General features: G+C 54.4%; 8 protein-coding genes across 8 annotated transcripts; 7 read left to right on the top strand and 1 right to left on the bottom strand.

Annotated features, from left to right (window-relative positions):
• Nucleotides 1-434: 434 nt before the first annotated feature.
• UMAG_05057 (uncharacterized protein) lies at nucleotides 435-4844 on the top strand (the record flags this gene model as incomplete). The annotated part of the gene is made up of 1 exon (XM_011393038.1): nucleotides 435-4844. The coding sequence occupies one exon, from the start codon at nucleotides 435-437 to the stop codon at nucleotides 4842-4844; it is 4410 nt and encodes a 1469-aa protein (XP_011391340.1).
• A 904-nt stretch (nucleotides 4845-5748) lies between these two features.
• On the top strand, nucleotides 5749-6292 carry UMAG_05058 (uncharacterized protein; the record flags this gene model as incomplete). The annotated part of the gene is made up of 2 exons (XM_011393039.1): nucleotides 5749-6133; nucleotides 6246-6292. 2 exons carry the CDS (start codon nucleotides 5749-5751, stop codon nucleotides 6290-6292), a joined length of 432 nt encoding a protein of 143 aa, XP_011391341.1.
• Nucleotides 6293-7909: 1617 nt separating this feature from the next.
• On the top strand, nucleotides 7910-9994 carry UMAG_05059 (putative 5-aminolevulinic acid synthase; the record flags this gene model as incomplete). Its single annotated transcript, XM_011393040.1, has 1 exon — nucleotides 7910-9994. The coding sequence occupies one exon, from the start codon at nucleotides 7910-7912 to the stop codon at nucleotides 9992-9994; it is 2085 nt and encodes a 694-aa protein (XP_011391342.1).
• Nucleotides 9995-10562: 568 nt separating this feature from the next.
• On the top strand, nucleotides 10563-11117 carry UMAG_05060 (mitochondrial 54S ribosomal protein bL12m; the record flags this gene model as incomplete). Its single annotated transcript, XM_011393041.1, has 1 exon — nucleotides 10563-11117. One exon carries the CDS (start codon nucleotides 10563-10565, stop codon nucleotides 11115-11117), a length of 555 nt encoding a protein of 184 aa, XP_011391343.1.
• A 283-nt stretch (nucleotides 11118-11400) lies between these two features.
• Nucleotides 11401-12963, bottom strand: UMAG_05061 (uncharacterized protein; the record flags this gene model as incomplete). Its single annotated transcript, XM_011393042.1, has 1 exon — nucleotides 11401-12963. One exon carries the CDS (start codon nucleotides 12961-12963, stop codon nucleotides 11401-11403), a length of 1563 nt encoding a protein of 520 aa, XP_011391344.1.
• Nucleotides 12964-14099: 1136 nt separating this feature from the next.
• On the top strand, nucleotides 14100-14777 carry UMAG_05062 (ESCRT-III subunit protein SNF7; the record flags this gene model as incomplete). Its single annotated transcript, XM_011393043.1, has 1 exon — nucleotides 14100-14777. The coding sequence occupies one exon, from the start codon at nucleotides 14100-14102 to the stop codon at nucleotides 14775-14777; it is 678 nt and encodes a 225-aa protein (XP_011391345.1).
• A 1822-nt stretch (nucleotides 14778-16599) lies between these two features.
• Nucleotides 16600-21888, top strand: UMAG_05063 (uncharacterized protein; the record flags this gene model as incomplete). Its single annotated transcript, XM_011393044.1, has 1 exon — nucleotides 16600-21888. One exon carries the CDS (start codon nucleotides 16600-16602, stop codon nucleotides 21886-21888), a length of 5289 nt encoding a protein of 1762 aa, XP_011391346.1.
• A 718-nt stretch (nucleotides 21889-22606) lies between these two features.
• UMAG_05064 (putative MCM DNA helicase complex subunit MCM5) lies at nucleotides 22607-24802 on the top strand (the record flags this gene model as incomplete). The annotated part of the gene is made up of 1 exon (XM_011393045.1): nucleotides 22607-24802. The coding sequence occupies one exon, from the start codon at nucleotides 22607-22609 to the stop codon at nucleotides 24800-24802; it is 2196 nt and encodes a 731-aa protein (XP_011391347.1).
• Nucleotides 24803-27417: the final 2615 nt, after the last annotated feature.

Genomic DNA, 27417 nt, shown 5'->3' on the forward strand with positions numbered 1-27417 from the left:
CCTGATTCGTGATTTGTGATTTGTGATTCAAACAGCGCTAATCATGAACAACAACATTCACGATTCGTGATTCGTGATTCGTGATTCGTGATTCTCCGTGGCCATTCATATTCAAGTCTGACCTCGCCCACCACCATCACAACCGTCGCTACCACCTAAACTAGGCGTCGCACTAGACAAGTATCTCTGAATCTGGCATCGTTGCCTCGAGAGATTCTACCATCCAGGATCTTCAGCGTGTTTGCTTTGCACCTACGAACTTAGCATCGATCAGCGAGCATCAGCATCCTCGACTCGGTACCGTCATTATCATCGTTCTAAGCTCGCGCAGCCTGGCTTTCTCACACGCGCCGCGTCAACCAAGAAAGATGCGCGCGTCAGGGTCAACAAGCTCATCATAAAGTCGAACGAGCAAACGTCTCGCGGTCCTCATCATGCTCGACATCCTGCGTCCAGCAGTCAACAAGGTCAAGTCTGCTGCTGCTCCTGCTGCACCTGCTCGAGCCGCTTCACCCACTTTGTCGCCCGCCTCATCCACCTCTACACTCAAAGCCTCCCCATCCCCACACCAATCCAGATCCGACCATACCCGCTCAACGTCCAGAGCATTCACAGGCCCGGCTCGCTCCAAAGGCCAGCAGGCGCGGCGTCTCAGCATTGAAAGTGGCGTCTCTTCCTCTCACCGACATCGCTCTTCTCGGCAAGATCCAAGTCAGGGCCCGCTCGACCCTACCCTAGCTTCAACTTCCTCTTCCTCTGCACGTTTGTCGCCTGGCCTAGCGCCCTTCCGACGCTCCGCCTTTGCTTCAGATCCGCGCACCACACGCACATCCAGGGGTAGGTCCAAACTCGCACGTACCGACAACACCTCCTCACCTACAGCGTCCGTGGACTCATACCGCAATGAACATAGCAGGACACGCAAGCGTCCCCGTACCCAGAGCCCACTGCTAGGTGGCCTTTACTTTTCCGATCTCATCGTCGTAGCCTTCTTTTACGCCGTCAACCTCCTGCGAACCTGCGGCATCGCCGAATTGGTCGATGTCGCTTTCAAAGCATTCACCTATATCTGTACACGACTTCCTTTTGACTTTTACCAGCGATGGTCCCTCAGCCGTCCCCCTTCCAGCCAATCTGGTTGGTATCCGCCACTGACCGCATCATCTTCGGCTACTCGGCAATCTGATTCGCGCCAGTCTACATCCAAAGCAGACCCCATCGACACAATTCGTGGCCGTAACAACCGATCAATCGCACCATCGTCCACCGCTTTCTCCGATACCATCTTTGTCTCTGATGGAGAATCTTCATCAAAGGAGGCGTTCGATGACGATGCTCAGTTGTCACCTTTTCACCATCTCACTCTACTTCTAGTCAGGTTCGCCTGTACTAGCTTTCCCCACCTCGTACCACGCGTTCTCTTCGCAGAGGAGACCATCGGTCCACTTGTTCGGTGGAGGACAGGTGGAGGAGCTGCAGGTATTGTGCGAGAGTTCACCAGCGAATCACGTTCATCCGAGTTTTCATCCACCACAGTTCGTCTCCCACATGCCTCTTTGAAGACGGATCCATTACGCAAAGCTGCTGGCACTGCTAGCTTGTCTACTTCCCCCGATAAAGCGAATTTTCAGCCACGACCCTCTCAACCTTATAGCCGACCCGGCTTCCGTGCCTTTTGGATCGGTGCGGATGCACATGTTCCTGTCGAAGTGCGACGTTCCGATCCCTCCTCCAAATCAGCGTCCACAATGCTCTATCTTCACGGAGGTGGCTTCTCGCTCGGCTCGGTCGCCTTCTACGCTGAAGCGCTCATCCGTATTGTCACCAAAATCTGCGCCTTGGAGGCTCGCGACAACGATGCCCGCTGTGTCGCTGTCGAATACGACCTCGCTCCCACTTCGCGCTTCCCTGGCCCCTTGCTGCAGTGTCTCCGATGCTACGCTCATCTTATCGAAGTCGAGGGCGTCGATCCTGCATCCATCACCATCGCTGGTGACAGTGCCGGGGGCAACTTGGCCATGTCTATGCTGCTTTGTTTGGACGGACAAGCTCGTACCGACGGTAGACTAGCCGAGAGGGACTGGAGTGCGCTTCCGATGCCCGGAAGAGCAGTCTTGATCAGCCCATGGGCGGATCTCCGTCCCTCCGCTTCGTTGGCTTTTGCCCCTCTACGCGAAGCTGCCGCCGCCGCTCCAGCATCCTCCAAACAGCCACCCTCTCAGACGGGCGCCAATCACCATGCTCGACCAGAACATGCTGCAAAAGACTCTGAACACATGCGTGTTTCCGCCTGGACAGAAGCAATCGGACAGCATGAGTGGGACTACGTCGCTGCAGAAGCGCTAATGCACTTCGCACAGCTCTATGCCGGCGTCCTCAAAACGCCGCGTAGGGTCAGAGGACCGATGGGCTGGGTAGCTCATATGTGTGCCGTGCTTGCTGGTGATGACGATGACACCAACTACGCCGCTGCCAATCTAGCCAAGTCTGCGACATCTGGAAATGCAACGCCTGGCGCCACCTCACCGCTGGCCATTCTCCGCACGCTTCTGTCGCCCCCCCAACGCGTCGCTCGAGCCGCCCACAGCATCCTTACAGAACCACTCCTTAATCGTGCCAGCACCGCCACGGCTACCTTTTCTTACAAAGCACGATCAAGCTCGGACGCTTTTAACCAAGTCGAGAACATCCGTCCCTCTGCTGCTGGTGCACTCGACCCCATCTTTTCACCAGCAGAACGCAAGACAGATACCGTTCCAAGCACCACTGACCTGTACCTTCCCATCTGGAACGATGAGCTTCAGGATGTACAGAAAGAAAAAGTCAAGCGGCATTCGGATGATCCCGACTTCGAAGATGCCAAACTTTTACTGGAGACCAGCAAGCTCGTCAATCCTGCCATTGGCGATTGGAGCCGCATCAAGTTGAGGCATGGTATGCTGGTGCTATGGGGTGATCGTGAGCGACTCGCAGACGACATTGAGGTCTGGGTCGATCTTGTCAGACGGTCACAGTCCGCCGAAAGACGACGCCAAGCGGGGCAAGATGATGAACCTGGTCAAGATTTCGACCCACCTCATCGCTCTGCAGCCACAGCAGACGCAACTCTGCTCGCGCGCAGACATGGTCAGACGTTGCAGGAAAGACGAGCAGCCTCACGTTCGCCGCATCGATTGACACCGAAATCAGAAGACAACGCTGCCGATTGGCTGTGTACCGCAGTCGAGCACGGGCCGGGCGGTGTTCATGCTTGGCCGTTCGTCTCGATGTACCTCGCTGGCTCAGAGGCAGAGCGCGAGAAAGGTCTCGAGATCATTGCACGCTTTATTGCCGAGCCCAATCCCAGTCCTTCATCGACTCTTCCACCTACGCCAACCTCGCCCATCGTACCTCTGGCTGTACAGCTGCCAACTTTACATCAGGAACATTACCTCGCCACCACGACCAACTCGCCACCGCATCTCAACACTGTTTCTCCTGCAGGGTCAATGCCGAGCGACATTTCGCGTGGTGACGCAGATGAACATGATTACCCCTTCCTTGGTTCAAGCTATACGGAATCCGAAGAATGGGATCCGAGCGAACGAAACGAGCTCGGACTGCAAGGCGTTTATCCCCACGAGATCCTATGGGCTCGGCCGACACCGACGCCATCTACAGGCGCAGGAACGCCTTTGGACAGCGACATGGAGCGCGAGAGTATTGGCCGTGATGACTTTGTTCATCGCGTTGACCTGCAGCTGGGCGGCGGTGATGCTGGGCGAGTCCGGGGCAGTGATAGTACAGTAATGGAGCCAGTGCATCTGCATCACCCGACTCACCACGTCGCTTCGGTCTTGAGCCAGCCTGACCAGATACCACAATGGGCGACTGCAGCGCCTGCAGTTGACCGCGCGTCGTCAGCAACGACGACACAAAAGAGGTCTGCGAGAGGCACGGGTGGCCCCATTGGAGGCCGCTCATTGGCCGATCTCGAAGCTGAATCGGACATGAGTGCGCCTCCATCTCGACCTGACTCGCCAGGATCAGGATGGCGAGAAGACGGAGGCGGCTATGACTCGCGTGAAGACGGCGACGATGATCTCGATGCACCCTCTCCACAGGAGCTCGACCGCGATGCTTTCTTCGACGGTCCTGTTTCGTTCGCCGACGATGCTATCCCAATGGACCCTGGCTTCTACGGACTGGCGCACTACCATACCCTTCGACCGGAGGGCTTGTCGGACATTGCAGAGGAAGAGTCGCAGTTCGACACCTCATCTGTGCTAAGCAGCGGCGGAAACGGCGGCAGCGGAGCCTTGTCTCCTGGGGGGAGCGTTATCATGTTTTCTCCCGAAGGTGGGAGGTCGCCCAATGTTGGAGCTTCCAGAACCCCATCGAACCCTGGCAGGTATTCATCGTACACGCCGTCGGCTGCAGAGATGGCGCGGCTGAAAGAAGCGCTCGATGAGCGGGAACGACAGTACCAACAACGTTTTGCGAGGAGAAGCGGTCGCTTTCCGATTGAGGAAGAGGACGAATTCGTAGGGGAAAATTCTGGATCGGATGAAGACGTGGGTTGGCTCGACACGGAGAATCGACAGCAACAGTCGCAGCAGCAGCAGCAAACAGTGAGCCCCTGGATGTCGTCTGCCGAGCTGCCGAATTTGGCCTCTCTGCAAGCTCAACGCAACCCACAAATGTTGCGTGTCGGCGGTTCTTCCGTGGCGTCCAGCATCACCGTGCAAGACAATGTCAGCGCTTCAGGTGGCAGAGACCAAGGAGGAGCTGCACTGCGGCCCCCTCCTTCGCCGGCGAGATCGAGCACCTCGCAGAGTTCGAATGTGGGCGAAGTCTGGTGGTAGATCGGACTATGTTTGACGCTGTCCTTCTCTTGCTTGCTCTGCACCAATAACTTACTTTGTACACACTGTAAATTCCAGTTTCTGAACCACCGTGGCGGGAGTCCTGTACAGGAAGCTCTTTAGCAAATGTGACAGCTGTCTCGTACAGCGAAACTTTACCATGCATTGCAATCTGCCATTGACCAAAGACAGCGCCACTTTGGATGGCTATCAGACACTGTCTCATAAATACAGTAGAATCAGCCTCCTCATTCGCATCGCTGCAATCACGAATCACGAATCGAATTTTCATTAGTCGCCCCCAACGAAACTTGAGGGCCTCACCAACTTGTTTCGCACATGGCTCACGCGCCTAGGGCAGAATATAAACATGTGATATCGTGTCGTGTTACAGAAGAAGCTATCTGGTGGACTGATTGACGAGAGGTATAAGGAGAACGACGCTAGCGAAGTAAGCTGCGTAAATTCCCTCAAGATCAGATGGTCGAGAGCGTTGTAAGAACGGCATGGCAGTTGCGATGGGGTGGGAGACGCGTCTTGCAGCAGCGTACAGTAACGTGTTTCGTGTTTCAATTCACAATTGGCGTTCCAACGTGAAAGTCACGAGTCTTGGTGGCTGGAAAGCTGAAGCTGGAACGCATTTCGGAGTGTCAACGCGTGTCGAGCAGCAAATCACGAATCACGAGTGCAGCTTCGTCTTGCGTTTGAGTGTTGAATTTTGACCAGAGTCGTGCGCGCACGGTAGTCGCGAGCACCAAGCCAAGTGCAGCACGACTGAGCTTATTTGGCGTTGGCCAGAAAGAGCATGTGTTGATCTGCTCATCCATCCATCCGCTCGCTTCTCACACACTTTCTTGCAATCAACATTTCGAATCGAATCGACCTGACCTGGCAAGTGCACAAGATGCTAGCGCTCAACTCGACAAGACAAACCCTGCTCGGAGGAGCACGCATGCTCTCGACCTCGGCCGTTCGCAATGATCTCGCTCGTATGCAGGTGTTGGGCCGCCTAGCCGCTGATCCGGAACTCAAGACGACCAAGAACGGCAAAGATTACGTTCGTTACACGGTTGCCACCTCGGATCCTCCTACGGGTCCCGCTGAAGACGGAGAACGTGCTCCTACGACCACGAGCTACCACCGATTCTACGTCTTCGGCGAGAGGGGTGTGGATAGGATGAAGAACATCAAGAAAGGCTACAGGGTTCTGGTCGATGCCGAATTCAGGATCGAGCGAACACCGGCTGAGGGCGAAATCCCGGCGAGGGACACATTGCTCGCATTGCACCGTGAGTAATTTCCCGTAGAGGATGAAAATGTGGTGTGACGAATGAATTGACTGACATTGATGTTTTGCGTTTTTGCTTGCTCGCCCGTTTTAATTCTGCTCGGGGACGATAGGTGGCATCCAAGTCATTTCGAAGCCAAAGGAGGCCATCGAGGCTTGAGCAGAAGCCCTTCGACGTGACCTTCACATGGCCCTTCATCGTAAGAGATAAAGGATGCACCGAGTCTGCTGCCTTACTGTCTGATGCGGAGCTTACCTCCAATGGCCACTCTCAAGCACGCATATGTGCACACATCGCTCACGTCTAATCCATTCCAGAATCTGCATCAGCCCGGGCATCGTTGTCGCGCTGTCGTGCTTTGAAGGTATGGCCAGTGTCAGCCACGAGTAGCTGGTTGGATAGTTTGGTGCAGATGTACGATGCAACACCATTCACGAGAGACTCGAGAATCGTGAATCGTGAATCGTGAATCGTGATTGCTGCGATGCACGATCAACAATTAATTCAATTAAATGTTAGACCAATAAGAGCAACACCTGTCCATCTTGACACGGAGGCAATCACGAATCACGAATCATGAATAATCACGAATCACGAACCGTGAATACTCGTACGTGGCTCTAACCGACACGCCGAGTTTGGTGGGCCAATCACATCCGATCTAAAACCAATTCGTGGTCTTAGACTGCTACGCCCAAGTGCAGATTGAAGCGTTGCGATGCCAGATAGCCTAGATCTGATCGACGGACTCGGCTCTTGATTTGCTCCCCTGGAACTTGCCCAGTCCCAAAGATCAAGCGATCAGTGATTTCAGCGTGAATGCTCCGTAGGAAAACGCGATGGTCCCAGGTTAATGCGCATGTTGGGCACGATACGTAATTAAGTTCAGTAATATCTCGCTCAACTCGAGACAGTCACACGTGAGCTGAGGGTTGGAATCTTTTGCACCGCGTGACTCACGACTCTACGCTGACAGCGGATGCAGATCATATCGAGCGTGAAGGGCAAAGACCCAAGAGCAAAGGGGCAATCAAGTCACGAGTGGCGGCTTGCCTAAGACGGAAGAACCAAATTTCAGCCATTTTCGTCGACCAAATTTCAAACTTTCACAACTTTCGAAGTTAAGTCACAGGACCAGAGGGCGTCGGCTGCAAGCGACAACAAGTGGGTGGCGGCGGCGGCGGGAATCCCGTTAGGGAGTCTTGACTGGAGTGGTTACTGCGAATTTTGGGTGCTGGGGGTGTGCTGGTATAAACAAAAATCACGAATAAAAGAAAAACTAAGCCAGAAGCCTGCGATAAAAGTCAAGGCAATTGCCGGTGAGACAAGCTCGCTTGAAAGATTCAACCTTTTTTGGGCCTGCCTTGAGAAGGGAAGCAGGAAAACAGCGTAGATCTGGGCTAACTTAACTACAGCTGACATGCTCATGCCGGCCTTGACCCGAATGAGAAGAAAGCAAACAGGAATGCAAAGCGCACACGGCACTCTTTCCACGATGGCTCGCTCGCTAGCTTGCGTTCCTCTCTCTCTGTGATCAAATTCAGCCCTGTCAACGGCCCCGCCTCGACTACGGCCAATCCGACTGTGTGCTTTTGTCCGCCCGTCTTCTGCCACGTCTGCCCCCAAGTCACACTTTTGACTAATCCGACGACCCTTACAGCCCTGTTTGGTTCCTTCCCCTCATCATCCACACTGGTGTCTGCTCAATCCTAGCAGACCTCTTCGCCTCTTCTTGTAACCACCATCTATCTGCCATTTTCAAATATCTGCTTAGCCATGGACCGTAGCCTTTGCCCTTTGAGGCAGATTCGACAGGCTTGCCCTTACATGGGTCGCGTTTCAATGCCTCAGCTTCGACAGATGTCGACCACTGTCCTGCACCCCGGGGGTCCCACCCGACTCATCTCTCAGGCTCAGCAGTGCCCCGTTATGAGCCAAAGCCTCGCTATTCAGGCTGAACAGACCAGCGGTGCCGCTGCTAACACTTCTGCACCCACCTTCGGCGCTTCTGGCAGCTCCTTCTTCGCCAACGCGGCTCGCCCCACCTTTGCTGCTGTAGCCGCTGCTGCTTCGGGCTGTCCCTTTTCCAACCACATGAGCGGAGGAGCTCCTCAGCAGGTCCGATCTTACGTCTCGCGCTCCGAGGCTGCTCGCGCTTCTGTGGCCCAACCCGACGAAATTGAGCGTCTTCATGCCAAAGAGGGCATCAGCCTCGCCGATCAGGCTAATGTCGACAAGTGTCCTCACGCACGTAAGCTCGCCGAGGTGGCTGCCGCTGCCGCCGCTGCCGATTCGCTCCCCCAGCACCAGCGAAGGAAGAGCATCAAGAACAAGCAGGTCCGCACTCCCGGTTCTGGTCTCGGCGTTCACCCCGAGCCCGAAGCTTACAATCGGCCTGGCTTCCACTACGAAAAGTTCTATCATAACCAACTCCAAGCCAAGCATGCCGACAAGTCGTACCGCTACTTTAACAACATCAACCGTCTGGCCGGCAAGGCTCCGAAGGGTCATCTATCTGCCGAGACCGACGAAATCACGGTCTGGTGCGCAAACGACTATCAGAACATGAGTCGCCATCCCGCTGTGCTCGAAGCCATGAAGGACACGTTGGACAAGTACGGTGCCGGTGCTGGCGGAACTCGCAACATCGCCGGTCATAACCGCCACGTCGAGATCATTGAGCAGACTCTGGCTCAACTCCACCGCAAGGATGCTGCGCTTGTCTTTGGCTCGTGCTACGCCGCCAACGACGCCACGCTCACCATTCTGGGATCGAAGCTGCCAAACTGTGTCATCTTGTCTGATGCCAGCAACCACGCTTCCATGATTCAGGGCATAAAGCATTCGGGTGCCAAGAAGGTTATCTACAAGCACAACGACATGTCCGACCTTGAGGCTAAGCTGAAAGCTATCCCCGTCGATGTGCCCAAGATCATCGCCTTTGAATCGGTCTACTCTATGTGTGGCACTGTGGGTCCTGTTGAAAGGACGATCGAGCTCGCCGAAAAGTACGGCGCCATCACCTTCCTTGACGAAGTCCATGCTGTAGGCATGTACGGTCCTCGCGGTGCCGGTGTGGCCGAGCACCTGGACTGGGATATGCAAGTGGCACAGGGCCACAAGCCTGGACTTCTCAAGAACACGCTCATGGACCGCATCGATATCATCACCGGAACGCTCGGCAAGGCTTATGGCAATGTTGGTGGTTACATTGCCGGCTCCAACCGCTTTGTCGATCTGATCCGCTGCTTTGCTCCGCAGTTCATCTTTTCAACTACATTGCCCCCCGCTGTTCTCACCGGTGCTGACACGGCTATCAAGGTGCTGATGGAGTCGAACGACTCGCGTATTCTCCAGCAGGTTCGCACGCGTGAGACCAAGGACAAGCTCATCGCTGCCGGCATCCCGCTCCAGCACAATCCTTCGCACATTGTGCCTGTGCTCGTCGGCGACGCTTCTAAGGCCAAGGCTGCTTCCGACATGCTGCTGGAGGAGTATGGTTGCTACGTACAGCCCATTAACTTCCCTACGGTTGCTCGTGGTCTCGAGCGACTGCGCGTCACGCCCACTCCGGGACACACGTCTGCTGATGTGGACCATCTTGTCTATGCTCTCACTCAGATCTGGAAAGAGCTCGGCCTGCGAACCGTCGACGACCTGCGTGCTGCCCCCCAGGGACAGGACGCACTCGCCGACCTGTTCAAGGCTTCCGAAGAGGCGGCTCGAGAGAACCCTCTTTGGACTGACAAGCTGCTTGGTCTGGACGAGCTAAAGGCGAATGTCCGCGCCCATGGCTTTGCTACTGGCGAATCGAGCGTTGCTGCTGCTCCTGCTCCCCTTGCTGAGGGAGTTGCAGCTTAAGATCTTGGTCAGCTCCCGCTCCCATGATGGCTGGAATCCGAGCCGCTCTATTCCGTATCTGCCTCTCGAGCTTTGACCGGTGGTTGGTCGCTTAGTGTTGGAACGAAATGCAAGTTCTCTTCACGCCCATCTATCTTGCCTTCCTGGTCTGTTTGTGTGTTTTGTGGTTGAAGCAGGCGTGCCGGGAGATGATGAGATCGAATAAGTAGTGAGTGTAGTGAGTCGAGAATCTAGCTTCGAAAATATCTCATGTCTCGTGCGAGAAACAAAGCAAGGGCCAAGAAGCGTGACCCACGACCAGCAAGCCGTTACGATTTGTGGACAGATGAAAATTGGAGAAAAGGCTTAAGGCAAGAAGAAAATCTCGTGTCTGCCGCCGTCACCCGACTTTGAGCGGCAGAGACACGGATTGGACGAGACTTGGTGTTCATTGTTGGCTTTCTTCATCATCACCGCTCGCATTCTCGGCTTGGAAGACACCTTGTCGAGCTCGCATCACGACCAAGTTTTTACTGTTTCGCATACATCAAACGTGCTGCTTCTGGCAGGGTATCGTTTCTTTATCATGATGTCGTCAATCGGAAGCGCAGTTGCTTCGTCTTCTCGAACGCTGCTTCGCAGCAACACGCGCCAAGTTGCACGCACTGCGATTCGATCTTTCGCCACCACTCGTGCTGCTAGCAACACCCCGGCACCCGCTGTTGACGCCAAGATCTCGACAATTGTCGACCAGATTGAAAAACTCACGCTCCTCGAAGCCGCTGACTTGGTATCGCATCTCAAGACGCGATTGAACATCACGGAAATCGCCATGCCTGCCGCGTCGGCAGCGCCCGCCGGTGCAGCAGCCGCCTCCGGTGCAGCAGAAGAGCCAGCGGAAGAAGCAGCAAAGCCAAAGGAAAAGTCTGTCTTCACTTTGAAGCTCACTGGCCTTAAGGACCCTACCGCTAAGGCCAAGGTGATTAGGGAGGTCAAGGCTGCCAACTCGAATATGAACTTGGTTGAGGCGAAAAAGTTCGTCGAGTCTACACCCCAGGTGCTCAAGGAGGGTCTTAACAAGGAGGATGCCGAAAAACTCAAGACGGCTATCGAGGCCGCAGGTGGTACCGTCGAGCTCGAGTAAGATACTGTGCTACACCAACATATTTCGACGTTGCACACTTTTCTCGCCGTCGGCATCACTGTGCACCACGCCACGACGATTGCGATCTGAAATCGGATCGATCTTGCCACACCATACACTGCTCTACTGTTCTCTCAGAGCATCGACATCACACAAAAAGCCAATGTAATAACATTTTGCCTCCTCTCTCCTCGTCTTGGCAACACTCTGCACTTGCTCCGCGTCAGCACAGGCAGCAGATGCAAACATGTGAAATGTGAATGAAATTGCAACAGGTGTCATTCTATGCCCATGCATCTAGACGATGTGCATGGTCCTCGTTCCTGGCGCCTTTATTTGGGCTCTCCTGGCGGGTAGGATGTTGGCGGTAGAAATGCTTGGCGAGTGAGTCTCTCACCATCTCACCGATGGCCAAACTCGAGGTCAACCCTGGACTCTCGATCCCCAACAGGCTGATCATCGCTCCGCCCTCGACCGTGTCTACACTGGATTTCGCAGGCGAGATGCAGCTGGTACTGGGTGGCGGTAGTCCAGGTGCACGCTGCCAGAGCTTCTGCGCTTTGAGATGCGTCGAGTTGTGCCAGAGAAACTGGAAGTCCATAAACGCCTTGGTGTGCGGGCCGATCAGCTTGGGTCGGATCCCGGCGTAATCGGGTGTCAAGCCGGCCTTGTCGATATTGGGAAGGTATTCCGTGATAGAGGTGTACATGCTCTCGATGCGCGCTTCGTCAACGACGAGCGAGCGCTTCCAGAAATCAATCGCATCCGAAGAGTCGCAAGACGACGGTGGAGAAATCCATTCGGTATCGGGCCCAAAGCGCACATTACCATCCAGGTCGAGCGTGAGGTGCGTGCCTAGCGAGGTGTGTGCATGTGCGCCTTTGTTGCGTGTATCCGGAACGGGGTAGATGAGGTGCTGGATGCCGCTTGCGCCACGCCCTTTGTACGAAGCATAGTTGCCTTTCGAGTGCCACATGCGAATCGCATCCTGTTCAGGCCCGCCCAGCTCCGAAAGTAACGAGTTGAGCACCATAGGTGCATTCAGTCCGGACGCGTTGATGACCACTTTGGCCAGGAGAGCATCGACATCGCTGGATGAAGAACAACTCGACTCAGAGGTAAGCGTCTGCACGATCCAGCCGTCTTGCGAGCCGTCGGATCCGCGTTTCGAACTCGCAGCACTGCGCTCCGCTTGGTTCGGATCGATACGGACGACTTTGGTGTCGTAGACGATTTCGGCGTTCTCGGCTTCCAGAAGTTCGCGTTCAAGACTCGCCATGAGCTCGTGGCTGCTCACGATACCTGTGCGCTCGGACAGCAGAGCCCATGCGATATCGTTCGACAAGTGAGGCTCAAGCTTTCGTGCCTCCTGTCCCGTGATCAGCCGTGTTGGCGGTGCAAGTGGTCCTAGAGCGTCACAGTGTGATTGAAGCTTTTCAAGATATGCTTTGGAAAAGTCGGCACCGACGACGAGCTTCTTGGTCTGCTTGTGAGGGATGCTGTGCTCCTGACATCGCTGATACATAAGCTCACGACCCCGTAGACACAAGTGCGTCTTGAGCGAATCGGCAGGGTAATAAAGTCCCGCATGGATCACCTCGCTATTGCGAGAGCTGGTTTCTTCTCCGAAGGACTTGTTTCGTTCGACGAGGTAAGTGGTCTTTTCCGGCCAGCGAGTGGCAAGTGCTGATGCGATCGAGAGACCGACAACGCCTCCGCCTACTATGAGGTGGTCGACCGTGAGTTCGGCCTGCTTGGCCGGGTACCGCAGCCTGGATGGCAGCGAGGCAATGAGCGGTCGAACAGTTTCAGTGGCGAGGCCACGCCGCAGCCGAGGCGCAGACATTGCTGTTGCTCGCAATGAGAATGGTAGGATCATTGTAGTTGAGCTCGCTCGCGATCCAACGCCATCGGACGACAGTAACTTTGGTAGCCCGATCAACCGTGCGTGGTGGTCTGATCGTGAGTTTTCGAAAGGGGCCCGTTGTCTATATCTCGATACAAAATCTTCGTAGCGCAATCAAAGACATCCAGTTGACAAGGAATGAGGCAATGCAATCAAGCATGTCTCATGGATGATGCCAAACAACGCCGTTCTAAAAGACCGCAGTGCCACACCATACGCACACGCACACGCCCATGGCCCACGGCCCACGGCAGAAATCAAAACTTGTCGAAAGGGGCGACCTTACAACGGGGGGATTTTCGGCATGCGGTAGATCAAGGAAGACAGGCACGAGGGACTGAAAGAACATCATCGTGCGTGAGACACGCGAGGGATGCTGCGCGTCACGGCCAAATCACGATTTGTGAATAGCTCAGGCGCAGCAAATTCCTCCACCACAGAATCACGAATTGTGAATCACGAATGCACGGGCAAAAAAGCACGGCCTACGGCTGAGCACACTCGTGACTTCTACGTTACCTCGATTCGTGAGTTGGGTCGTAATTTCCAGCAGGTTTATTATCAGCTAGCCAACTCGTGATTCACGATTATGTGATTCGTGATTGTGAACACAACGCAAACAGGGTCACGCTCAGGGCTTTGTGCACGCGAGATGGAGTGAACCTCTCGTCACACAGCCCGAATCGGGGGTTTTTTTTTCTCCACAACATCATCGACTTGCGATCCATTGTCTTCAACGTCCTGCACACCATCCCGCTACCGTCTTCGATTCGATCTACGTCGTTGAACATACCTACGCATCCTCTCTCAACCTTGACGCAACACGCATCTGGCCTGGATCGTTCGGTTCCAATCGTATCGCTCACCAGGACGCTTATCAGCACATCCTTCTGACATCCATCCATCACAGACGATTCTGGCAGCAGCAAAATCTAGATAGGCTGCCGTCGTGGCGTCAAATTTGCAACACCAACCAGCAGACTTGGAAGAGGAGATCATCACAGTCGTAGTCTCATCTCCGTACCCTCTATCTTTCTTTACGCATTTCTCTTGACCTCACTTACAGTCTTGTCAAGATGTCGAGCTGGAGCAGTTGGTTCGGCAAGAAAGACAACAAGAACTCGGCGAGGGATGCGATAGTCGGGTTGCGGCAGCAGCTGCTTATGCTCGAGAAGAAGGAGGAGCATCTTAACAAAAAGATTGAAGATGAGCTGAAGAAGGCCAAGGCCAACGTTACCACAAATAAGAGAGCGGCGCAAGCGGCGCTCCGGCAGAAGAAAGCGTACGAAAACGAGCTGGACCGCATCGCAGGTACAAGGATGACGCTTGAGACACAAGTCAACGCCATAGAGAGCGCCAACATGAACCTCGAGACCATGACAGCCATGCGCAAAGGTGCTGACGCTCTCAAGACGATCCACGGCAGTCTCAATATTGATAAAGTCGACTCGACCATGGACTCGATTCGCGAACAGATGGATCTCACCAACGAGATCTCGGACGCCATCTCGAACCCTGTCGGCATGGGCCACGACATCGACGAAGATGAGCTCAAAAACGAACTCGAGGAACTTGAGCAAGATGAGCTCAACGAGCGATTGGTGGGTGCCGACTCGGTGCCTCTTCACACTCCTGCCGTGGCCACATCGGCGGGTATATCACGTATTTCGAACGGTCCAGAGCGCAAACAAGCCGTGGTTGAGGACGACGACGATGCTGAGCTGCGCGCACTGCAGGCCGAGCTTGCCATGTAGATCTGGTCATCTGCTTTTCCATCGAACACATTGTAATGACAGCATTTGTGACGGACGCAACTTTGACATGATAACCTCATTCGACTTGATCGCTGAAGGTCTCATATAGGTCGCATGTAGAGATAAACACATCCACTCTGCAATTGGCTCTGGAGAGACGCTGTGACCGTCTAGCTTGAGTCCGACTCTGCTGCAAAGACTTGACTGAACCATCCAATCCGGCTTCAGACAAGTAGTAGTAACGAGGCTTGGTCCATGCCGGGTGAGGCGGTAGATGTGTGTACTGTTTCATGTACTGTATCTGGCCAACAAAGCTGGAGCGTCGATTTGGGCGCGTCATTTGATTTGATCGACCCGGTTGACTGCGGATGCTTTCGAAACCGAGACGTCACAGTCGGCTGCTCAGTTCACTTGGCCTCTGACTGCTGCCAGTTGTGTTGCATTGAATCCCAGGGTTGCTACTACTGTGCTCTCTTTTTCGAGTCGAAGCGAACATGCACATATCGGATCCGCATGAGCTGAAGCTGAATATGTCTTTCGGAATCCCATTCACCTTTCACGATTCAAGCATGCGAGGGTGCCGTGCATTACGATTTTGGGATGGTACGAAATGTGGAGACAATCGTGAATGGGAGCAGTTGCTACGATATTGCGCGTTCTCTTGGGCTAATCTATGACGGTGTGGACCATGTTTTCCCTTACACCGAGGTGGGTAAAGACTGCATCTAGCTTTTGTACATCAAACACAACGCAACCGTGAATGTCCTGCTGCAGCGAATCATGAATCGTTCCGATCGTGAACACAATGTGGACATACGTGATACGTGATTGCAGTGAAATTTGCCTCTTTGGACTCAGTGACTAACTTAGCTATCATTAAGTTGGGTACAACCTTGTCCGCCATGCACGAAAATCCATCTCGCTGCATCTGATTCATGGGAAACATAACTTAAGCTGGGGCGCTGAGGCGCTAATCACGAATCACGAATGAGGAACTTGGCTTTGACCGAGCGGGGAGCATGGAGCCACATCACCTGTGTAAGTCGGCTAAATGGCAGACGATTCGCGATTTGATTGTAGATGATTGAGCGAAAAGAGGCGCCAGTGTGAGTTTAAGCAAGTTGAATTCACCAACCCCTTTACATTTCCACGAGACGGCTGACCCTGCTCGAGTTGCGCTGCTGATGGGCTTCGTGCCGTGTGCGGCTTGCTGGAGCCGTTAAATTGGATTTTGGCGTGTGCTGATTGTCGCGGTACTCACCTGAAGCGCGATTCTCGTGACGTTTTGCGCTCCTCTCTTTCCTTTTCAGAACCCTTCATCAACTCGTGACTTGTTCCGCTTCGTCTTCGTCACAAACCTTTCCTATACCTGCTTTGACTGCCATCTGCTGCCTACGACAGACAACGCGCGGTCTTCCTTTCCGCCATACACGGGGCTTTACGACCTTTCACGATCACCCTCTTCTTTCCGATTCTCGCTGCTTTCATCTCTCATCGGCTGCGCCTTGTGGTCGACCTCTTTGTTTCAGCACCTCTGTATTCTCAGGCTGCCGATCATCGACGACGCGCTTTCAGACAGCCGCTTTCAGATATCACCCGTGCTTTTCGCTTACCAACGTCTACGCGTCGCTATCTTCTATACATCTTCATCATCTTCACCGTCTTCCACAGCATGCGCACGAAGAGCGGCTTTGCTAGGTGCTGAGTTGGCTGACTTCCATCGCATGTCAGCAAGATTGCCTCTTCACTCATCACCAAAGTGGTACTGTTGTGAAACGAGACACCACCGCCTGCATCCCTTTGTATCATTGATCTCGGAACCATGACGGATGCTTCCGCTTCCGTTGAAGCACCCTCGGCGGTGCCGATCCTGTCTTCGGGCCATCCCACACCTGCTCTTGACGTCGAAACAACCAACTGGAACGCGGTCAAGATCTTTGCGGTCCAGCACCAGATCCCTTTAAAGCTTCTCGAAAACATCCGCGATGATGTCTTTGCTGAGCCAGCAAAGTACGCAGCTGATCACGACTTTGGTACGGAAACGCCGTACCACATCAATGCAGCATGCATCGATACTGGTCGTGTTGTCTTTCGTTTCCGCTCGCGTCAATCCCATCTCGGTGCCTCCGATGCTCGTTCTTCAGCAGCGCTACCGCACGATGGAATGCCCCGCTCCAACTCATCTGGCGCCATCTTCTCACAGCCTCCTGCCGACTCAGCCGACACTTTCCAGCCCGTCACAAAGGTCAACCTGGCCAACAGCCTCTTCCGCAAGACGGGAAATCTTAGTCTCAAACATTCCAAATCAATCCCCGTCCTGCGTCGCAAAGCTTCTGCCCATTTCGCTCCTGTCCCCTCCACCACTGTAGCAAGCTCGTCGGCAAGCGCAGAGCCTGCCACCTCCTCGATGTTAGCCGGCAGTTTGCTCAGCCATTCACGCCAGGGAACTCCGGCTCTGCCGCTCTTCACTTCGTCCAGAACTGCATCATTACAGCACAAGTCGGATGACCATATGTCCTCACATTCTGCTTTCGGCAGCAATGCTGTCAATATGGTTCGCGCTGGAAGCACTCCTGTTAGCGGTCTGTACGCCAACCGACAGGGCTCAGACCATATTCAAGAGGGAGACGTACTTGGTGCTGTTCTTGGACTCGGACAGACTGATCTATGGGCCAGTGCGCACACTGGTCCTAAACTTCGGTCACGACAGCGCAGATCATCCAGCAGCTCCTCTAATCTGTCAACAGATGCCTCTCATCGTCCGCAACCGCTTCCGGAACTTCGCCTCCCAGAACCCAGCTTTGACTCGCACGTGGCCAGGTCCCCACACTTGCATCAGCTCAGAGAGGCGCAGTCGTTTGAGTCCAACGCATCTGACACCACTGCTCGTGGCATGGAGGACACAAATGTCTCTGTCGATAGCTATCCGGCCGACCTGAAACCCTTTTTATGGCCTAGCAATGCTGACGCATCTGGACCGTCAGCCAAGACGCTTGTGTTCGACGTTATTCAGTGCTACCGACGATCTGCCTTGACCCTACAACAACAGCATCAGCAACGCCGCGCAGATACGGCCGATCGCATATCATCATCTTTGCCTGCCTTGGTCAGCACGCACGCTGCAGAGTCAGCTCAGCCTACCGCCTTCACTGCTCAGGCTCAAACTCTGCCCACATCGGCCACGCCAGGAGACGACCCAAGATTCGCCGTTTGGGCAGTCAAAAGCGAGAGCAATGATGGCACCTTCGTCGTCAGCGATCGCACCGGTCAGACCCATGCAAGTGAGACTTCCGAGCTTGCCTCTTCAGCAACTAGCTCGCCGAAATTAGTGACAAAACGTCCCAAACGAAGGAGTCGTCTGCCATTTGTGGATGACGGCGCAATGCATGCTGGTTCCGCTGCTGCTAACTCAAACTCCAGCCCTGCCTCGGAGAAGAAGTTCGATCTTACACAATCACATTCACCACAAGTCAAAGCGGTGCTGTTGGCCGCGTCTGCGGCACGACTCGTCGCTGAACTCACCGCCGAGATCGACCTTACTCTGCGTAGCGACTTTTTCTACACTTACCGCGCATTCATGTCCGCGCCGGACCTGCTCGAGCTGCTCATCCTCCGTTTCGAATGGGCCATCTCTGATCCGAGTTCAGCAGAAGATGAGGCGCGTCGGCGTATCGTGCGCGTGCGCACCTACGTCGTCATCAAGCACTGGCTGCAGCACCATTTCGAATTCGACTTCCTTCCCAGCCGCGCTTTGCGACAGCGCCTTGCCACTTGGCTCAACATCACGGCCAAGGATGGACGGATTGCCGCGCGCCCCGCCGATCTCAATATTGTCAACAGCCTCCGCAAGGTCGTCAGAGGACTCAAGGAGACCTACTCACACTCGGGTGTCGGCGGCCTCCTTTTGCACGATGCTGGTCGTCTGACTGACAGCCCAGCTACTCGTTCCAAAACTAATAGCATATCTACTATCGGCTCCTCCTCTCACGACTCTGAGCCCGGCGTCGGCACAGCTTCGAGTTCTGTTTCTAGTGGGGAACATCGCTTGACCAGCTCGGGATCGATGCCCTCCATCACTGAGGACGTCAATCTTGACTTTTCCGAAGATCCAAGCTCTCACGATGCTCTGCACATCAACTCTCCTCCCGTTAACCGCAGTCAACCTTCGTCTCCACAGATCACGCGAGCAGAGCTCTCGGATACTTCGCGCGCCGCCGCACAGAAGGCCGCCGCAGAGTCGGTGCTTGTGTCGCATCGACATACCCTCGCACCTCTTCCAATGCATCCTCCGCGTTCTACTGCGTCAACTACCAATCAATCTTTGCTACCGTCCCCCATGCCACACGGCTCCAATGCTCTCTCTCGCGCTTTCGCACAGACTGCCAGCCGTATCTCCAAGTTAAAGAAGGCGCTTGGCAGCCGCGGCCTAGGTCTGAACGGTAGCCACGAACTCGATGCCGATGCAGAAGAGTGCACTGACCTTCTATTTGCTAAAGGAGGTCTTGAAAGCTTGCTGCAGTACTTTGCCATCGACCAAGCGAGGCGACAGTCTATGTTAACATCTCGTAACCAGAGGCCGCCTCGTCAACGACCCCTTTCGCGCACCGAGGAGGCTAACGAAGAGGAAGAAGAAGCCTTGGCAAGTCAGGCGTCGGAGGACAGCATCGGCCAAGAAGAGACACCAAGTCTAGCAGGTGCGTCCACCAACCAATCCACACCGGCAAGCTCTATCGACCTAGCACGTCTGTCGGACAAGCGCGCGTCGGAGGACCATGCAGTCCGTCAGGGCCTTGGCATTGGTATTAGCAATGCTGAACACGACAGCGGCGACTTCTCCGTTGCCCTTCACAGCCAGGACCTGTTTGGCCTGCAAGCAGATAGCATGCAGCCCTTGAAGTCGCTCGCTCATGCGAGACCAAAAGTTCAAGAGCATCTTCATCACGCCGCTAGCGAACAGACGCTCCGGTCGGTATCACGCATAGCTGTCGATCGCGATTCGGGAGAGATGGCTCGCACTGCTGGCAGCATTGTCCAGCCACGCTCGTCCTTCCGTGACTCGCTTCTGAGCAACGGCGCCCCTCGCATTGTGCAGATCGACGACATTGATCTCTCCAGCGACGAGGACGACTTTGCTGTACGAAAGGCGCTGCGTCGCCTGCCAGGAGCCAGAGATCTGCGCCAGGCAAACACCATCCGGGATCTTGAGCCGCAACCATTGGCTGTCGGACGCGAAAGCATCGATTCAATGGCGTCTTCAGCCTTTCGGCATCCTGGCTCGGTACGCCACGTGCACATGGGCTCGTTCGGAATGAGACATGCTCGAGGCGTCAGCGTGGATAGTGCGCTTGTTGTGGCCGAGCAGCTCGGATCCACGCCTGCAGCGTCGCAGCCCGCCCCGCCTATGATTACGACGGTGCAATCCGAGATGCTCGATCCCGACGAAGCGCTGCAGGGCTACGAGCTAGTCAAGGGCTTCCGCTTGGACGATATCGAGAGTGACGACGATGAGCCTGGCGATGTCGAAGCAGCCTTGCGACGACTTGAGGGCATCATCGATGAAGACCGACAAAAACAGAAGGCTAAGCGCGTCGAACGCCTATGGCAACGTTCGATGGCTCGAAATGCCAGACTTGATCCTGCCGAAGATTGCAACAACGATGAAGACAAACGTAGCAGCGAAGTGTCTCTACGGTCCAAGGGCGACCGCACCTTCTCATCGTCCCTCACTGGTGGCTCGCTAGCCGATGCAGAGGATGCGATCTCGAACGCATCCATGGCTGCCTGCGACCGAACTGCGGATGAGGCACATCACCCAGTTCGTCCTCATTCGTCTGACGCACACGCTAAGGAGCTGCGGGCCCATTCCTCGTTCTTGAATCTTCGAGACAGCATCGAGATGTCCGAGTCAGCAGATCAAGGCGAGGACAGACTCGCCTCTGCGCCAATGCCGGAGTCATTACAGCCATCGGCAGAGCATCGTCGATCTGTCGATTTGGCTGCAGGTGACAAATCGAGACGGCTTGTATCTGCCGTTGCTGGACCACAGCAAGTGGCAAATCTGTTCACTTCGCCAAAGCGAGGTTTGGTGTCTCTGCTTCCCACGCATCGCTCTTTCCTGCTGTCCTACGGTTCTGGATCAGTGGCTCGGCAGATGTGTCTGATCGAAGCAGAACTGCTTCGCTCTGTATCATGGGATGAGCTAGCTTCCTCGAGATGGCGTGAGCGTCGGTTCGGAGCCGAGGTGACAGATTGGGAAGCTTTCTATCGCGACCGCGTGCGTGATCGTCTCGAGGCGCAACGGCTCGGTGAGTTGCACCAAGAACATGCAGTGGAAGCCATTGTCGCGCGATTCAACCTAACCTCGAATTGGGTGGCTAGCGAGGTGGTCCTTACGCAGAACATCGATGAGCGCGCGGCGGTCATCTCGAAGCTGATCCGTATAGCCTGGAAGTGCTACTTGCAGTCCAACTTTGCATCGCTGGCTCAGATCATCTTTGGCCTCAACACACCCTGGGTCCAAAGGCTCCGTCGCACGTGGAGCCGAGTCGGCTACTTCGAAACGCGGATGTGGCGAGACCTTAACTCCTTTGTGGGGCCTCGTCACAATTTCCGCCATCTTCGCAATGCCATGTTGAAAGTGGCCGAGGGTAACGCGGGCGAAAGCGGTCCCGGCGATTTCAGCGCAAGTCCGAGGGCTGTCGACGCAGGCAAGGCCGGGTCAACTCGTGCTTGCATTCCCTTCTTTGGCCTATTCGTATCGGATCTCATGCAGTATGATGCGATGCCGACCTTTTTGGACCCGACAGTACCGACGATGGCCGCTACAACCGCATTTGACCAAGATGGGCATGTTCGGGTGCACCCCGCTGATCCGCACGTCTTCGACGACCTGGCTCCCCTTCCTCCTGGCGTGCATTTGGAGCCGCTCATCAACGTTCTCAAGTTCCGCAGCATCGCCGAGGTCATCCGCCAGATCTCTGGTTTTCAGAATGCCGCCAAGAATTACTCAGCCATGTTCGAGGCGGAGAAGGGAGCTTATGTGCGCTGCTTGAAACTTCGTTGTCTCCCTGGTGAGCTGCTGGCTCGCTTGAGTCATATGGCTGAGCCTTGAAGGCTTGCGCTTCCTTTGACCTGCTCCTCGCGCTCTTTTATACCCATCGTTTCTATCTCGAAACAGCGCAGCTGTCAAGCCCATCCTATCTAACTGTATTACTTACCCTCGTTTGGTCAGACTATCTGTCACTATCATTACCATTTAATCAACGCGTTACTCTCCCTTCAATTTGCCAGGCGATCATGCCATGTCTGTTTGTGATTCTGTGCTGCTGTGTCCAATGAATTGAAATTGGCAGGCCAGGTGCAGTTCGTGCGAGAAGAAAACGCGAAAGAGGCGGCGAGGACGCGCGTGGCCTTGCTATTGAGCAACCGTGGCGTAAATAGACAAACGCGTCGCGGTCAGGCCTTGAGGGCTTTGTCCGTCGTGTTAATTGATTGGCATTCATGTTTGTGACTAGAGAATCGCCCGAAACGTTGCAGCCAGACGTGAGAGCAACAGGAACGCCCACTTGTGTGGTGCGCAGCTTTCTCGAGGCTTGCTGCAGTTGAGAGACGTATCTCACACGTCTTGCATCCGTTCCATCAGACTTTCTCTTCTCCATCATCAACTTGAACCATAGGCTTGCATTCCACCACACCTCTCGTGTATCACTCATCACCAAAACAAGCAACACAACGAGCCAGGTCAGCATAGCACTGGGCCACTGTACCTGTTCTATCAACGGCTACTGCAACGAGGATCAGCTTCTCTCCTGCTAACCACAAAGCCAGGCATGTCAGGCTTCGACTCGGGTCGTGTTTTCTCAGCCCAGGCGCTGCCGGGTTCAGAGGCTTCTCGTGCTCCGGATGCTCCGGCACAGACCGAACAGACGCTCTTCAATTTTGTCCAAACTTTCCGCACGGGCAGCGACTACGTGTACCGTGATCGTCTTCGTGCTAACCTTCTGGCCAAGCAATATGTGCTTGAAGTTCAACTCGAACATATTCAGCTGTGGAGCAACGACCTGGCACAGGCACTCCGTGATAACCCCTCGGACATCCTGCCACTCTTCGAATCAGCAGTTAAGCGTGCTGCACGAGCCATCCTGTACCCCGTCTTCACACGAGACGAGCAGCGTCCAGAAGCACCCGACTGTCAAATTACTCTTCGCAGTCATGCTAACCTCACACCTATGCGCGACTTGCACGCAGACAGCATCTCGCACCTCGTCCGAGTTCCAGGCATCGTCATCGGTACCACCACGCTCTCGTCTCGTGCAACACATCTTCAGATCATGTGCCGAGACTGCCGCGCGACGAAGTCTCTCCCTGTGGTCTCTGGCTTCGGTGGCTTCACTCTGCCACGATACTGCGATTCCACCAAAATGGACACCACAGCACCACAATGCTCCATAGATCCGTACGTCATCCTTCACGACAAGTGCCGTTTTGTTGACAACCAGACAGTCAAGCTGCAAGAGGCGCCAGATATGGTACCTGTGGGTGAGTTGCCCCGTCACATGCTCATGTCGGTCGACCGTGCACTCTGCGGTCGTGTGGTGCCAGGCTCGCGCATCATCGCTACAGGCATCTACTCGACCTTTACCAGCGCCAGGGGCGGAAAAGGTTCCAAGGCAGGGGCTATCGCGCTGCGTACACCATACTTGCGCGTTGTCGGTCTCGAAATCGATGCGGAAGGCGCTGGAGGGCGTGGTATGGCTCGCATCTTCTCTGCCGAGGAGGAAGAAGAGTTTACGCGTCTCTCGAGGACAAGAGACCTGTACGAAAAGTTTTCGGCAAGTATTGCACCCAGTATCTTTGGCAACCAGGACATCAAGAAAGCCATCGCGTGTCTGTTGTTCGGCGGCTCAAAAAAGGTTCTGCCAGACGGCATGCGACTGCGTGGCGACATTAATGTACTCATGCTCGGTGACCCCGGTACTGCCAAGTCGCAGTTGCTCAAGTTTGTCGAAAAGGTATCGCCAATCGCGGTCTACACCTCAGGCAAAGGTTCATCAGCTGCTGGTTTGACGGCGTCGGTGCAACGTGATCCTCAATCGCGCGAGTTCTATCTCGAAGGAGGTGCCATGGTGCTGGCGGATGGCGGTGTGGTGTGTATCGACGAGTTTGACAAGATGCGCGACGAGGACCGAGTGGCGATCCACGAGTCGATGGAACAGCAGACCATCTCGATTGCCAAGGCGGGCATCACTACGATCCTCAACACACGCACCTCGGTGCTAGCGGCGGCGAACCCGATCTTTGGTCGATACGACGATATGAAGTCACCAGGCGAGAATATCGACTTTCAGACTACGGTGCTTTCGCGTTTCGATATGATCTTTATCGTCAAAGATGAGCACAACGAGCAGCGCGATCGCACCATGGCCAAGCACGTCATGAATATCCACATGAATCGCGCCAACGATGCTTCAGCTGCGGGCGAGTTTGACATTGAGCAGATGAAGCGATACATCTCGTTCTGCAAGGCACGCTGCGCACCGCGCCTGTCGCCGGAAGCCGCCGAGAAGCTGTCGTCGCACTTTGTCGCGCTCCGCAAGCAGGTGGCCCAGGTAGAACGCGACAATGATGAACGCTCTTCGATTCCCATCACGGTTCGTCAGCTGGAGGCTATTGTACGAATCTCTGAGTCGTTGGCCAAAGTGACGCTCTCACCTACGGTGGGAGAGGAGCACGTCGACGAAGCCATGCGGCTATTCCGCTCGTCTACCATGGATGCCGTGCAGGCGGGTAACGTCGAGGGCATGACGCGTGGCGAGCTCGCCGAAGAATGCCAGAAGTTGGAACGCGAGATCCGCCGCAGATTGCCTATCGGCTGGAGCACCAGCTACACCAAGCTGCGCCACGAATTTGTTGAGAGCCAAGGCTACACCAACCACGCGTTGGAGAGGACACTGTTTATCCTCGAGAAGCGTGATGTGATTCGCTTCTCGAATCAGCGCAAGGCTCTTACACGCACAGGTGTCTAGACGAGGGACAACGCCAAACTCGCGTGCCGTGCATTCGTGATTGTTCTATCGTCGTTGATTCGCCAACCCCCGCCATTCACGATTGTATACCGTCGTGGCTTGTACCTTTAGGTCCTCTTTTTCCTGCTTCACTTCAGTTAGTCGTCCGCTGTTTGATATGGCTGATCCATGTTTGCGTACTGTATGAGCAATCGCTGCGATCAAACGCTTTGCCTGGAGCTAGGTGCTGCAGCGATGCGCTGAAGCGCTCATGCGGGGCTTGCAGCGGGAGAGCGCGCATTCGGCCAGGTTGCGCCACAGCAATATGGAAGTCCGAAGAGATGCACAGATAAGCCATCACACTCACCCGGTCGACGCGCGCCCAGCCATCGAAGCTGGTTTCACTTTTGCCAATTCCAGAATGCACCAGTCGCGACTTGATTGCAATTCGTGATTGTGTTTGATGCATCCACGCTGCAAGCGACCCGCGCGTATCTTGTCTGACTGGAGAGGAAAGCGTATTTCAGCGAGAGCATCTGCAGACACACTCCATGTTGAAGCTACTTTTGCTGTTCAAGGAGCAGTCTCGGTGAAACTCCGGTGATCGCTTTGAAGATCTGCTCGGAGCAGCCGAGTGACTATCAATAACTTTCCATTTCGGTGGTCTCGATAAGTAATAAATTGCGTTGGCTTGCGCCACCCCGCAATGTGTGATTCACGATTGTTATCGAGTCTGAGGTTCCGCACCCTGCATACCGAACAAATCACGAATCAACTCGTGATTGTGATCCACGAAAGAGACTCGAATCATGAATCACGAATCGTGAATGTGAATGTCAGCGTGGGGCAACGGCGTGCGCCGAACGGCACGCGCAACTTGCAAGACTGTTAGATCAGGCGAAGCCAGAGGCAGGTTCTGCTGCCCAACATTCACGAATTTGCGAGGGCTCTGCTAAAGTGCCTTGCCCCAAAGTTTCGAGTCGTGGGAACAAGGCAAGCGAAAGGCCCTTTTTTGAAACATAAGGCAAGCGCCACCCGAGTAGTGCGTATCCTGACTGCAATTAGAGAGAGGATGGAGAACACTTCCGGTACCAAGTACATGGATACTGCGCACAGCCTTGGAACGCAGTGCAGTGATCAGACTTCGGTGCCTAAGCAGCGTGGAGAATTGGTCATCTGAGGCCGCCGCGAAGCGATAAGAGTCGTATGGCACCGAAAGCCGTGGGTCCATACAATCGTGAATCTTGTACAGATCAAAGTGTGACTTCCCCACTAAGTTAACTTAGCTTCCGCTTCCCGTCGCGCTTATTAACTTAGTGTTTTACCTATGGAAGCAAGGCTATTACCGAACGTGCGTGTGTCACTTATCATCGCCTTGTCAATGTACCTCGTGCCTGTCAGGCAACCCATCTAAAGAGCGAGTCTGCACACGGTATTCCCGATGTTGTGTATACCAGCATGCTCCTTTTTTGGAATGACGAACTCCCCACTTGCTACAGTCAGCATAGTGGCTTGCGTTAGGGCAGGTCTCTTCAGTTCCTTGCGGCAAGCAAGTCAAGCCATGAATCTGAGCGACTCTTGTCCCGTGCTTCACAAGCGTCTGTCTCATTAGCGCATCATATCGAGATTGGCTTTCTAAGCACGACTTTTCTCTGTGCTGCTCGGGTCAGGCTGAGGCTCATGGTGGTGCTCTTGTACATCGCGGACTTCTTGGTGATGCTGATAAGTTGATGCTGCAGACGGGACTTGCCATTCGTATGGAGGTAAATTAAGTGTGAGTACTTGACCAAGCAGCGTGGATAGAATACGAATCGGGTCGGGGGTTTGTAAGTCAAGAGTATTTGAATTTTGCAACGATTACTTTCAAATTTTCGAAATATGGAGTGACGAGGCTGAATACATCGACGTGCAAGTTCAGCCACTTGGACAGCCAGCCATACTCACACTGCAGCGATTTGCATTTGGGGACAAAAAAGCGAACATGGAAAGGGCTTTGCGTCTGTGTCTTTTTGTTCGTGCTTTTCGACCCTCGCTAAGGTTGCACATACTCTCTCTAAACTCACCCACACACACACTCTCTCTCTCTCTTTCTCTCTTTCTTCGCCTTCCTTGCTCAGTCCCGAGTATTTGCACTCACGACTCTTGGTAGCCTGCACACTGCCAACTTTCTCGTCACGCTACCTTCCTCCCTCGTCACCATCACCGATATTGACGGTACATCCGTCTCACCATCTCTTTACTATCCATCCGCCATCGCTTACCACACACATACTTTGCTGCATCGTTCTCGACTGCAAAAGGCATCTTTACGTCAACTTTGCCTCTTGCATCACCAGCACTCTTCGACCAAGCTCCATCTGCACCGCCCCGTTCAAGGCGGTGTCGTACGCGCCCATCCTCACAGCCTCTTGCCTCCTCACAATTTCTTGCCTCCTCACAGTCTCTTGCCTGCCTTTAGCTCGTCGCACCACATCGCAGAACGATTCTTTCACCAAAAATATTGATGCAACCTATTTTAGACCAACCTAGCATCGATACACCGTTCAGCAGTCAAAGCAGCCGGTGATTACTATCATCCATCTTAATTCCTGGTCTTCGGTGCTATACTGTCTAATCTTTCCCACCTTTAAGCGGCC

Source organism: Mycosarcoma maydis, chromosome 15 (assembly GCF_000328475.2).
Source record: "Mycosarcoma maydis chromosome 15, whole genome shotgun sequence".
NCBI classification, from domain to species: Eukaryota; Fungi; Basidiomycota; class Ustilaginomycetes; order Ustilaginales; genus Mycosarcoma; species Mycosarcoma maydis.